Source organism: Triticum aestivum, chromosome 7B (assembly GCF_018294505.1).
Source record: "Triticum aestivum cultivar Chinese Spring chromosome 7B, IWGSC CS RefSeq v2.1, whole genome shotgun sequence".
NCBI classification, from domain to species: Eukaryota; Viridiplantae; Streptophyta; class Magnoliopsida; order Poales; family Poaceae; genus Triticum; species Triticum aestivum.
Window position 1 is genome coordinate 175,769,078 of NC_057813.1, and position 14,032 is coordinate 175,783,109.

The window sequence follows — 14,032 nt, forward strand, 5'->3', positions numbered from 1 at the left end:
ATAGGACCAACGCAACAAAACAACAACCGACGCCGATGAAGAGTAGCGTAGCAAACCCTTTATCATGGCAAATCTGAATTTTATTAGCCGGGAAACGATGAAACCTGCTAGAAATTATAGTAAAATGGTGAAGGGGATTCAGAGCTTAGGCCGCATCTGCTAGTACAGATAGTTTTGGAACCTGGTGGAAACGTATTGCCCGCGCACACAATACATACAACAAAAAACGCTGAAATGTGTGTTGAGATATACTAGTAGACAATCTGCAAAGAAGTTTGCACGGTACAAAAAAGCTTGCACAACGAGAAAAGGAACCGACTCAAAAAACAAGAGATTACGGAAACCGATCCATCGCTCACTAGGAAAGCGTAGCATTAGCATAACCAATGGCGTGCATGCGAAGGAAGAAGGGGGCAAGTGAAAGCTTTCCCACGAAAACCGTGACAAGGTACCTTTCTAACGCCAAAAGGAAGAAGATGAAGAATCCGTAACTCGAGTTGTCTTAAAAAGAAAAGAAAAGAAAACTCCCTCACAAAGAAAATCTCTCAAAGGCACGTGCCATTTTCTTGACAGCTGCTTTGCTTCCCGTCGCGTCCCTTCACACGCCCAATAATTTGTTTGAGGAGTATGCCGTTTGCATGGACGGCTGCTATTTTCCATCACGAGAAAAAAAAGTAAAGGTTGATAATTTGACGGTTCATAGAGGTCCTCAGTCGGAAAGATAATTTGACACCACAGCACACGGACCCGTGAGCCCGTCCGCCCATGTTACTGTACAGGACACGGCAAGGGTTTTCTACTCGTGAAAAGGAAGGTGCTGATGTTCGTTAACAAAATAGCCACCCATTTGTTTCCGGTAATATTACTGTGCTGATGTTCTCTCGAAGGTCATGGCAAAACAAACGATTTTTGTAGCAATTTATGTAGTCGCAAGGATGGCAAATTCCTTGAAGCACGACAAATCCTAGAAAAAACTAGACCGATGTGCCATACTCACTGACGAAAATTGCAACCCGCTGACAACACAATTTGCCATGCTCCCCAGCGAACGTTTGCTGGTTAAGCTGGTACTCGCTTCTCCTTTTTTTTTTCTTTCCTCCCAAACAGTTTAACTAGTTGATTCATGTGCACCGCTACAGTTTACATTAGCATCATATTTAGAGAGAGTTGTTCTTAGTTTACGCATATCGACCCGCCACCGCTACCGTAAAGGAGGTCTTCTTCCGACATCAAACGTCTGATGTTACTTACCATGCACCTAGTGCCAGACCAACCATAGATCTACTTACTGCACGTGCCTTGGTTATACCACCAATCCACCATCCCGAGGGGTCAAACTCCCGCTTAAACCGCCCCATAAGGTTAGTACTATTAGTACGTAGTTATGGACTTCCGCTGCCGGCGTGGTGTCAGTCATGCCATTCAGTCAGATCCATCCCACTCCCAGGGAAGAGGTGCTGGTGATGGGCATCCTGCGCTGTATCGCGCTGAGGCCGTGGTAGAACTCCAACTCGTCCGTCAGGCTCCTCCCCTTTCGTTGCCACTCGCGGAGTTCACCCATCAACCTGTCCGCCTGTTCAGCGGCGATTAGAGCACGTCAGTCTTTTGGAATCTAAGAGGATCAGGTGCCTCCATTTTCGACATTCAAAACACCAGAGCCATCTAGTACTAGGTAATTTTTTTTTGTACTTCTAGATACTACTCTACATTTTACCTCCCCGCAAAAAATATAAAAAACTGCGTTTTACCAGCAACTTACCTTGCTTCGGAGAATCTGTCCTGCCGCCTCGAGCTCGGAACACCTTCACGGCATTTTTTTGGCAGCAATCATTACACATGGTTTACAAGCAATGAACAAAACATATAACAAACTATTTTATCTTGTGAATCTAAAAGAAAGTGTATGGACCCAGCAAAAAGCAAATTGCAGGGATGACATATTTGTTTTAATTTTTACCATCTCTGTGATACAAACTACGAACTAAAAAAAGTGCCTCTACAGTCCACAACCCACGTCCAGTAAATCAAACAATCAGCCCTTAACCACACTTTATATCGTCGGATCATTGCTGAAACTAAACAGAGCAAACTACTGCCACAGAAGTATGTGAATATATAGCATCCTAGAAAGAAAAGCGCAGGTCTATCAAGAAAGAAAAATGAATCCAGATTTACAAGCTTTAGCTGACCCAGTGTATAACGGTGAACTGTACTTTTGGTCCCTATAATCTGCTATGAAGCTCAGTTTAGTTATCTACGTTCAAGTCGTACATTTTAGACATATATTCAAAGTTGCCTATCAACTTGTCACTGTTATTATATGGATGAACGAAAGATGAGATGACGCAACCATAGGTTACCTACATATGAGATAACATACTATTATAGAGCACTAATATCCAACACTACTAAGCCATAATCAACAAAGGATTAGATCCTTTTGCATCAAATATCAACTTTTTGTGTCAATTGACCAGAGTAATCACTTCTGCGTGTGGTCACTCAATGTTCTAAACAGCCATCGAACAAAAGGATCAACTAAGATGCAATGCTAAAACTTAATGGTAGACAATTTAAGCATGCGTGTTTGATTATACCCTACTTTACCGAACTATGCCTACGACTTAACAATTTATGCCATTATTTGGTTTGTCTACCAAGTTTGCCTTGCCCTATCGAACTTATCCATGCCTCGGTGTTGGTGCTTTGTAATACAAAGCGGGGGAAAACCCTTTTTCGGTAAGGAATCTCACAAGTAGTCCGGTCAAATCATGGGTGAGTAAATCCAGTCAATTTTTCATTCCCAAGCGTCCAACGTTGTTTCCCAATGACAAATAACAAGTGTCTGTCACGTTACCTTTCCAAATCATGCTTACTCTTGTGATTATGTTACTTAATGATGAAAATTGGTTTCACGTCTCATACTTAGAGAATTATAGATTAATTCATATGATAAACCGGCTAATGATACCAAACCGTTTGCTTACCTTGTTTATATATATAATAGTTGTAAAATTAAATATGCAAATAATGGTGATTGTTGTTTCAAATGTGGTATATGTAACCCAGACATAGAATTGAAAGTGGAATAAACAAAAGCTTGAAACATGCTAAGAAAGATTTCATTACTCACTCGGCCTTTAGCATCATGTTCTGACAAATTAAGAGACTGCTCCTTTCCTCTCCTATCTACAAAAGATACAATCAAAAAGTTAAAACTATTGATTATCATAAAAGTACTCCTAACAAATTTCTAACCTCAACAACATTGACACTTCCAAAGTGGTCAGCATCGCCATTTGTGTTGTGCCTTTTCTGGGCCCTCGTTTCAATCATCGAGCCAGAGTTTCTTCTTTTGCACAGTTCTGCTTGCAGTACACTAATCAGAAAAATATTAAGGGGATCCATCGAAGGGGGCAAAAGATATCTGAAACCAACCAGTTTGCTGCGGTGTGCTTGGCATATATAATGAAGTCCTCATATTTTTCCTTGCTAAAGGACATGCACCATAGTCCATTTGAGCCCTCAAGGCACCAATGTGCAAAGGATTTAATGAGTTACCTCCATTGAAACGGGAGTTCAATACTCCAGATGCTTTGGCTCTTGAGTTCCTGGCATAAGGTGTTGCTGTAGCTTGGGCTACTGAGCTATTATCATTGGTAGCAGCAATAGATGCATAATATGCTGGACGAAGAGATTTTGTGAGTGGCCGGTAGCCAACCAAATGAGCATGGTGCTTCCTGCCACAAATAGATGGTGGTTATGGTAGTCATCTTTTTTCCAAGAAAATAACAGTACATATATAAGAATGATAGGAAGATATCAAAGCATGCATGCAGTAAAAGAACAGGGAAGTGTGCATCTGGCTGGAAGGTGAACGTAATGTAAATATATCTGTAAATGACCAAAGGCTGGGAATACATCTGTAAGCACTTTCAGACCCATATATGACATACTGAACTTACCAATACTCCATTGCCATGTCTTTTAATCTCATCTCAAGTCTCTGAAAAAGTTCCGTCTTCTCAAAATCTTGCTTATCATGTGTAGGTCGTATAAAGTTCGCCTCCAAAACCCCTAGGAAATAATGTTTTATTCAATACTAAAAATACTCTGGTACTGAAATTATAGCGAAACCCAGCAACAAACTAAAAACTGCAATAGGAATTCATACCAGCAATGCCTCTGCCTCGACCTCTTTCAGAGCCTGCAGCCCAAAATGGCTGAACAAAGAAACTAATAGATTAAAATAATATGATATGCTAGTATTTAGCATGCTGCAAAGCATAAGTAAAAAAGGTGGCTGAACTACCACAGTGAATAACATTTTTGAATTTGTAATGTCAGAAATTCAGAATATCCATCTGGAAGGAAATTTTAGTCGAGGAAACACATTATAACAAAGATGATGAATCACCTTGGATAAGAGGGATCATCTAAAAACCCTATATGGTTTAAGCGAACATCTATAAAACCTGCCTGAAAGGTAAGTCCCAACAATGAGGATCCTTTAAGGTGTACCCTCGTTGTAATCAGCCCCTCTAGTAAGTTCTCAACTAATCTGTATTGGACATTAATATTGTCCATATAGTAACTAATCTGGAATTTGTACTTTTGTAATGCTTCTACTTAGCAATTGCATTATTATTATACAAGTTTCTTGTTTCCTGAAAAAACTTACAAGAACAAATACTATGCAACATATGACAAATTTAAAAGCAGTAGTGCATGTGGATGAATCTATTTTACCAGAATAAGACGGTTCCTATGGTAGACATTAAATCCATAGATATCCAGGTTTGGAGCACCTTTTAAGAAGCCAATTGAAGTAATGACATCAACCTGATTCAAAACAGACGCATTAGGTGCACTACATACTTTTCAATCATCTAAACTAATTGTACTTAGATGGATGCTATCTATATTTCAAACAAAGTTCCCTGAGCATTGTGCAATAACCTAGAATGACCAATGAAATGCTCACTGCCTAAAAGGAATGATGCTGCAGTTACTCATGTGCTTAAATGTCGTTTTAGAATGCATGCAGTCAACCATTACAACTTCGGCCACCAGTGTAACCAAAATATTTGGATTTTTGTATGCAAATGTTTCTGAAAGAACTTGTAAAGTGCAAGTGTTATTACCAGACTTGTCATAAAATATTTTTTGTCACATCGTACACCCTCCATCCCAAAATAAGTGTCTCAACCTTAGTACAACTTTACACTAAAGCTAGTACAAAGTTAGGACACTTATTTTGGGGCGGAGGGAGTATTCAATAGGTTTTATTAACATGTAATAGAATAAGTCATGGTCAAAATTGCATACTGGAGATCGTATCAATGCCAATACAAGTACTCCCCCCGTTCACTACTATAAAATGTTTTGGATATTTCAATATGGACTACATACGGACTGAAATGAGTAAACAAACACACTAAAATGCGTCTATATACATCCGATTAAGAAAAGTTAGAACATCTTATACTCCCTCCGATCCATAATAAGTGTCGCAGTTTTGAACTATGGTTGAACTAACCTTAGTTCACTAAGGTTAAACTAACCTTAGTTCAAAACTGCGACACTTATTTTGGATCGAAGGGAGTAATAGTGAGCGCGGGGAGTACAAAATAGTACAGCTGGTAGTTAAGTTGCTCTGCAAAACTACCATTTTACTCCCTCCATTCCATAATGTACAGATTTTTTGAGAAGTCAAACCCTACAATCTTTGACCAATTTTTTGGAGAAAAACATTTATTTACAACTAGAATGCCAAACATATATTATTGGATTCATTATAATAAGTAGTTTCATATTTTATATATTTGGTATTTTAGCTATAAATAGTTTTCTATATAAACTTGGTCAAAGTTTGCAAAGTTTGACTTTTCGAAAAAGCTATGTGCACTACATTATGGAACAGAGGGAGTATTAGAAAAGATGAGCATCATGTTAGTAGATGTACAGCTGAGATCAGTTCTGAACTAAGTTTTCTAGAACAAACCAACCTGTACGCTTATTCCAACTTGTGGTCGATATTTGATACATTCACAGTATATGAGGTCCTTTATAATATGGTGAGGTTCAACAGTTCGTCCACACAAGATGACTTTAAAGTGTTCTGGTAGACGAAGGTATAGTATAGATGCATAAACCTGGTGATATTTAAGCTAGTCAGTCATTAAAAAAAACAGATGTAAGTCTTGGATATATATTTTGTGTTTGGAACTTACACGAAGTGAATATCGGAAGCGATTTGCAATATGCATATGATTCAACCTTTTCACTTTCGCGCGTTCTTCTGGTATCTTAGGCGCTCCTGACATCATAATATCCTGCACCACCATGTGACAAAGTTGCCCTTTAGTGAAAATTTGTACAAATGACTCAGAGAAAGGTAAAGCAAGCAGCACTGTTAAAGTCTGAATGAATTACAACTATAGTTCATTTCTATACTGCATGAGAACAGTATATAGGACTACCGGTGGTGATTGTAATCACAAGGGGTTCAGTGATCAACATCAGTGGTTCGATATTTACTGAGCCAATTTCTTCGACGATTGTTAGTCTCGCAGGGGCAATCAGGTGATATACGTAAAAAAAGTAAATATTTTATATATCTTCCAACAACAAAAAGGTAAAAGAATTCTACTACAGCTTCCATGTCTATAAGATTAGAATATATTCGACTTTTCCATCAAATATTTTTCAAGTGTTGCATGAACTAAGTAATGTTTATCCTTGGTTTTGAAGTACTCCCTTTGGGCGAGTGTAAATTGAACTCCCCCAACATCGTATATTTAGGAACGGAGGGAGTACATATAAATAAGGAATACTGAAATTTGAAATCTATGGAGTAGAGTCGCTGAGAGAAACAAATCGCACCTCATCATCAGTTGTAAAGTCAAGCTCCATTTCATCCGCATCATTGAGCCATAATTTGGATACAACAATTTTTGTGCCATGGCATCCCATGTCCTCAAACTGTCAGCATGTGGACCAGAGTAAGTAGGAAGCAATCTTGTACAAACAAACCATTCCAGATATACAGAAGAAAAAAACTGTATAGCTATTGCATTTCATAACCAAATCTTGGTATTCACACGAAATCTAGGTATTCACCATGAAAATATTGCTTTTAGGGTATAACACTAGTAACCATAGAAGTAACCAGTTACTTTCCTCGAAAAAAAGTAACCAGTTACTATCTGAGCACACCGACATACAATCAATTGGTTTTGGACAAATATTTTCAAGAGGAAGTCATGTCAGAATTCCAAAAAAATGATTAACTGGATAAGTAGAGAGAGTAGTAACTTACTTGATTCAATAAATCATCTTCTGTAGAAAATTGAGACCACCTCAGAAGAGTGGACAAATTGGAAGAAAAATGTTTTTCACCACGGTCCATTATCCTCTTGAAATTGCGGGATGAAGGATCAAATTCATAGTCAACCTATAAGAAAAATAGCATTAGTTGTTTAGTACTCTCTCCGTAAACTAATATAAGAGCGTTCAGATCACTATTTTAGTGATCTAAACGCTCTTATAATAGTTTACAGAGGGAGTACGTATCAAGGGTCTGTGTCAGTTAAAATCCCTATATCCACAATTCGACATACTAATTAATCTTCAGATGACATCATTACCAACTAGAAGCTATTATATTGGAAACAAATTTCAGTTTACTCTTGTCCAAATACTAAAAAAAAACATGGTGATGTGGCTGTAGATACTACATTAATAATGTCATAAGTTAACAAGTTTAATAAACTGACCACAGGCACTAATATGTCATTGCAGCCGGTTCCTTTGAGGAATGTGTAAGAGAGCAGCCCAACACTTCGTGTCAATCTGCTGTCATATCAAATGATTAAACTAAAAGGTTACCATGATATAGTAGATAAGTTTGGCTAGCAAGTTAGCAGGCCATCAGCAAAGATGCTCAACACAATGACATTATATGCTAAAAGCACCCCCCCCCCCCTCCCCTGTAGAGCATGCTTGGTTGGTAGCCAAAAATTGGCAACTCCAAGACTTGCCAAATTTGGCATTTTTTGAGAGATTGACGAAGCAAGTCGGTAGCTAACCAATTGTTTGGCCAGCCAGTTTTTGGTAACCATCCAATCATGCTCCTTTATATCTGTTATCTATATTTATTATCTATTCTATCTATCTATAGTGTAAGAATAACTTTGAATAACAACCGTTGGATGAAGCCGATCCGGCAGTAGAGAGGTGGCAAATCTGAGTGTTACTGACCGTTGGATCTTCCCTTTACTACAACAGATTCTGCCACATCTACTATCTAGAAGATTCTATGGTTGGGTTAAGCCCTATGGACATTTTGCACAAAACTTAAAACACACTTCTACTTCATTCTAGACTTCCCTTGTTCAAGGCTATGGATGTACCTTCATAAATCATGTTTATCTTTGCAGATAGAGTAGCTATGTTGCTATTTTCTATGAAAAATTGCAATATGAGATATCCCAAAAGATGCCTAGACAAGAAGCACTCGATATATTTTACCCGAGTTTTGCATCTTATAATTTATGCATATGCCTCAAAATTTTCATTTGCCCACTATAATGCATGCCGATCTTTGACTGAAATTTGATTATCTGAGCTCTCACGTGCAATGCACGTATAACTTGCTAGTACATTTAGGATGGGAGGTTTAACAAAAAAAATAAGTATAATCAATTTGTTCCGTATTGCATTTTATCATGATAATTAGTGTGTCAGATCAAAGTTCCCATATCTGCTAATGCCAGAAAGTGAATAGGAAAGATAGTGCATTGCTAAAATAGGACAAACCTATTAGCTTTTCTGCAGCTGAATATGATAGCATCTGCCCCAAGCCTCATTGTGCTGGTTTTGAAGCCATTTCCATCTGTAAAAGTAACCACAAGTCAGTGACTATTTAGCAATGGACTAAGCAACGCAGCGAGTTCACAAAAACTATTACATTGTCCAATTGATGAATTCGTGCATTTATTGGAGAATCCGAAGCTCAAACAATGTCGAAGATGCTCAGGACTCATACCGCCTCCATCATCTTGAAAATGGGATTCAAGAAATAAGCTACAGAAAATACTATATAAACATAATATAGCCAGTGCAATTTGATAGTACATATATATCTGTATGCTACCTTGTACCATTAATGAATACTCTCCGACAGGAGAATATTTCATTTTATCTATTTTCACATAGGTTGCCCCATTCTGCACCTACTCCACGTTCCGATGCAAAACAGAAGAATCAAGAAACAAAACAAAGCATGAGAATCATAGATAATGGTGATACTATTAGTGTTCATATATTTGAAACAGAAACCTCATCAACAGTGTTGTCGAGCAGTTCTGCAATAGCTGTAGAAAGAGAGTTAAGCATACATCAATATAGTCAGGATTCCCTAGATAGGAGCATAGACATACAAAAGCAGAAGTGAAGTGCCAGCTTTACAGATATCACTACGACGTACCACCAAATACCCACTTGTGTGACGTAGCATTCGAGTGAAGAAACTTGGGATTAATCCTTAAGCAGTTCTGGCCATCTAATCAAATTGCAAAATTAAATGGTAAGAAGTAAGAACAACCAGAAAATGGAAATAATGTGCATGCAGATGGGGCCATATTGAACCTGTCAGTGCATGTTTTCCTCTATATATTTTTATATTAATACAACCGAGAAAGAGGCTGGGGAAAACACTTTAAACAGAAGACCCTTAATTCATGCATGCATAATAGACTCTGGACACGGCCTCCCAAATTTAGGGATGCCTTATCACCTTATGTAACAGACTATTTGATAGATGGAAGCATCTCTCTATTTTGTGGAATATATCCAACGAAAATAAACCCAACTATAACAATGAAATAAACCGACTGAAGATTGAAGTAAACAACTTGGTAGCCAAGGTAAACTATGAAGGACTCTCATCGGTGGCAGTGCGGGTTGGATGAAGCTCTGCCATATACACAAAAGTGCAGCAAAAAAATCTCACTGGTCAATACTCTTGAGACATGTAACAGAGTAAGGATTATAATTAACTGAACTTTTTAATAACATTAACACAATTCTCAGTTCCATGAAACAGGGAACTGCGTGTGAGCAAGTTTCAGTCCACCAATGGGGAGAGCAGAGTGGACAAGCAGGGTAATCCACCCAACCTGCCATGATGGACGCTCTAAACGGGACAGGCAATGTTTATTGGTGGGACTGTTAAATAAAGTCCTGGGCACGGAAGAGAATAAGAACATACTGTTGATGGAAGCTCGGGCAGCAACCTTGTACTCCCCAGCCTTCCAGAATTGCCGGGGAAAAGGCGCCGCGGTTGAGATGGGAGGGGAACCTAGCAATGCATCTCTCTTGTGACTCTGTTGCACTGTCCTTAGTGAAGATGTAGTAGCACCTTGTTCTGTCATTGACAAGGATGATGCAGCAGCTTGTCCTGTCATTAGCGAGCATTGAGCAGCTTGGTTTTCATGGTTATACCGCATAGCCTCTTCAGCAAAATCACCTGCCGCTACACCTTCGATAAACGATGATGGGGCAGCTTCGACTGCATTTCCAGAATGCATAGCCTCTTCTGCGCAATCAACTGCTGCGACAAAATCCTGCTTTCCAGACTGCATAGCCTCTTCACCGCAATCGCCTGCCACAACACCCTGTCCAGTAAACAATAACGGGCCAGCTTCAGCTGCATGCTCAGACTGCATGGCCTCTTCTGTGCAATCAACTGCTGCAACAAAATCCTGATTTCCACACTGCATAGCTTCTTCGCTGCAATAACCTGCCACAACACCTTGTTCTGTTAACGATGATGGGCCAGATTCAGCTGCATTTTCAGACTGCATGGCCTCTTCTGCGCAATCAACTGCTGCAGAAAAATCCTGATTTCCAGGCTGCATAGCTTCTTCACTGCAATCGCCTGCCGCAACACCTTGCCCTGTAAACGACGAGGGGACAGCTTCAGCTGCATTTTCAGACTGCATGGCCTCTTCTGCACAATCAACTGCTGCAGCAAAATCCTGATTTCCAGGCTGCATAGCCTCTTCATCGCAATCGCCTGCCGCAGCACCTTGCTCTGTAAACGACGATGGGACAGCTTCAGCTGCATTTTCAGAATGCATGACCTCTTCTGCACAATCAACTGCTGCAGCAAAATCCTGATTTCCAGACTGCATAGCCTCTTCACCGCAATCGCCTGCCGCAGCACCTTGTTCTGTAAATAATGATGGGCCAGCTTCATCTGCATTTTCAGAATGCGTGGCCTCTTCTGTGCAATCAACAGCTGCAGCAAAATCCTGATTTCCAGACTGCATAGCCTCTTGCACAACATTACCTGTTACAAGAAACTCTTCCACACCATTAGCAGCAGCAAGAAACTCTTGTCTTGGTACCACTGTCTGAGCTGCCTCGCCTTGTCCATGAGGTGCAACAAACTGTTGTCTATGTGATGTTGTTGCCCCCTGAGCAGCGTCCCCTTTCCCGTGAGCATTCCTATCCTCTTCAACGTCAGCTTCTTCTGTGGTTAAATCAACAATTTCTACTTCCAACTGAGCTGTCCCATGTACATGAGTATCCAGTTCTTCTTTCACTATTGTGGGAGGAAATTCTTCTTTGACTTCTATTGGAGGAAATTCTTCTTTGACTTTTTCTGGAGGAAGTCTTTCTTTGACTGCCACCTCCTCGTCATCAGACAACTCAATCCAGTCCAACAATGCCATTGCTTAACCTGAAGCAACTAGATTGAGTGAGTAACAGGCATGCCAAACGAAGGACAAACACACAATCCAGTTCATCAAACAATTAAATGTAATAAATGGTCATGAAAACAAAGGGCACGCCACATTTCCAATGGTAACTCTATTCTATTATCCTTTTGGTAACAAAAAAACATTGAGTTAGTGGTGATTGGGGCTTCGCCTTGCCGGATGTTATGTGGATTGATCTGTGAAATGTGAGCACATGTGAATCGGCTATACAATTATCAATTTTCCACAGGATTTACAGATTTGGGGATAATCATGTCCGCACGCCGCAGGCGCTGATATTATTTGTGTACGATGGATTTCATATGGTCTTTCGGGGCTTCAATTTTTGAAGCTGCTGCGAGTACGAAGTTATGGAGATCCGTGTGGCCAATCACAGCAAAGTTAGCTAAATGCGATCAGCGCGTAATAATTGGGACCGATCTGTACACGTGTCAGCCAATCAGGGCAAAGCTAGCTAAATGCGATCAGCGCGTAATAATCAGTCGCGCTCGTGACGAATAAGACGATGGAGACAGAAAAATCCATTTCAACCCCTCTCACACAGGAACAGAGGAAATCAGCGAGAGCAGAGCAGTAGAGTTCAGTAACAAACAAAAAAAAAACACCCCCAAATCCACCAGCAAAAACAGAAGCCGAGCTCCATGAAACCCTCGAGTTTGGGGAAAAGCAGGAATCGGCGCCCCGCGCTCGCCTAACCTTCAAGAAATGGAAACGAAAAAAATACTGGCACAAATGCTCCTCCACACGACAACGAACAACAGCAATCCGAGAGAAAAGCGGCGGGCTGGACGGGTTCCGATTCATCGTCAATCGCACAGGGAAGAGCGTGGGCCGATTGCTCGCGGCGCGCAGAGGAAACAATCGAGAAAAGGCTAGGGTTCCTCACCCCGAAAAACAAATCAATGCAGGTCCGCGCCGTCGTCCCCGGCCCGCTGAGGCGAGGGGAGGAAGAAGAGCAGCGGCGAGAGGAATTCGGCGGAGGTGGCTTGCTTGCGAAGGCGGAGGAGAGGGTTTTGTTTGGAGGGGTTAGCGGAGAAAACGCAACACACACTCCGCTTGTTGTGGGCTGTGGGGTGGTGGGTGTGGACGGGACTGAGCGTTGATGAATGATTGAAGGGAGGGAGGTAAAAGTGTGTGTGAAGCGGAATAAAAAAGAAGACCAGACCAGGAGTGTATGTAGGAGTAAAAGCGCGAGAACTTTCGTGGAAGCCGCCCGACGGTCATAAAAAATTCAACCTTCTTTTCCGTCCATCCCAGATTTTTGAGCTGTGCATGTCTACCTTGTTTTCTTGGACACGGTACATCATACGTACCCACACTCGTCTCTACGAACGCACTGACACACATTCTATTCCTATGAGCATCTCAAAGAGACTGAGTCGTCACATTATCTTGAGATTGATGAAGTTGCCACAGATACGTCTTTTACCACAAAGGTATATCGTCAAAAGGGGTAAAATAAATCTAGAAAAATGCGAGCACCGATGTCAAATTTACGTCTTGAAATTTGATGGTTGAGGATATCATTGTCCTCTTAACCATCCACCTACAAATTTGTTCGCGCCTATGCTATTTTCGTTTTACTCGTCTCAGGCATCTCGACTGATCACGTGAATAGATATCAACACAGACACACAGGGGCTACGTTTGTTCTTAGAGTACGGGAGAGTAAGATAAATATCAAGGCCGCAGCGGGCAATAGTTTCGATACATGACCAATGACATGGACATAAATGTCCATGCGACACCCAAATAGCTTCCCAAGCGATGATGATGATGATGATGATGATGATGATGATGATGATGATGATGATGATGATGATGATGAGCATCTCCACTCCCCCCCTCCCCAACACGTCCCTTAAGGTATCTTTTTTATCGTCGGCCCCAAAAAAATCGCCCAGTCACGCTCCAGGAGCCTAAAATTCGCCGGTTTGGACCGAAATTGGCACCGGCGAACACATGTCGAACCGAGCGCGTTGAGGGCGATCGGGGGCGTCGGGGGAAAGAAAAATGGCGCGAAAACAAACCGCGCCAGATCCCCCCTCCTGTGGGCCCACTGAGTCAGCGACTGTGCTTCATCGTCCTCATCGCCTCGCCTCGGCTCTCGCGCGATTCAATGTTGTCGCCGATCAGCCTTTCCATTGATGAATGACTGGTGGCATAGTGATGGCGAGCCACCGCCGCGCGTCCCGCCCTTTCCCGCCACGCGTCTACACCTCACGCCCTCTCGCCGCTATAAA

General features: G+C 41.1%; 1 protein-coding gene across 2 annotated transcripts; it reads right to left on the reverse strand.

The window, feature by feature from the left end:
- Positions 1 to 1,002: 1,002 nt before the first annotated feature.
- Positions 1,003 to 12,926, reverse strand: LOC123155779 (protein MICRORCHIDIA 6). 2 transcript variants are annotated; one of them, XM_044573907.1, is made up of 20 exons: positions 12,676 to 12,926; positions 10,274 to 11,749; positions 9,491 to 9,565; positions 9,343 to 9,377; positions 9,158 to 9,236; positions 8,972 to 9,061; positions 8,821 to 8,896; positions 7,779 to 7,854; positions 7,322 to 7,456; positions 6,886 to 6,984; positions 6,234 to 6,335; positions 6,009 to 6,155; positions 4,750 to 4,842; positions 4,175 to 4,223; positions 3,966 to 4,077; positions 3,439 to 3,740; positions 3,259 to 3,365; positions 3,134 to 3,189; positions 1,760 to 1,802; positions 1,003 to 1,573 (listed from the first exon to the last, which is right to left on the reverse strand). In XM_044573907.1, exons 2-20 carry the CDS (start codon positions 11,739 to 11,741, stop codon positions 1,427 to 1,429), a joined length of 3,291 nt encoding a protein of 1,096 aa, XP_044429842.1. In that variant the 5' UTR covers positions 11,742 to 11,749; positions 12,676 to 12,926; the 3' UTR covers positions 1,003 to 1,426. The 2 variants fall into 2 exon arrangements, with proteins under 2 accessions (XP_044429842.1, XP_044429841.1); XM_044573906.1 differs by having other exon boundaries at positions 7,779 to 7,857.
- Between the last annotated feature and the right edge of the window lie 1,106 nt (positions 12,927 to 14,032).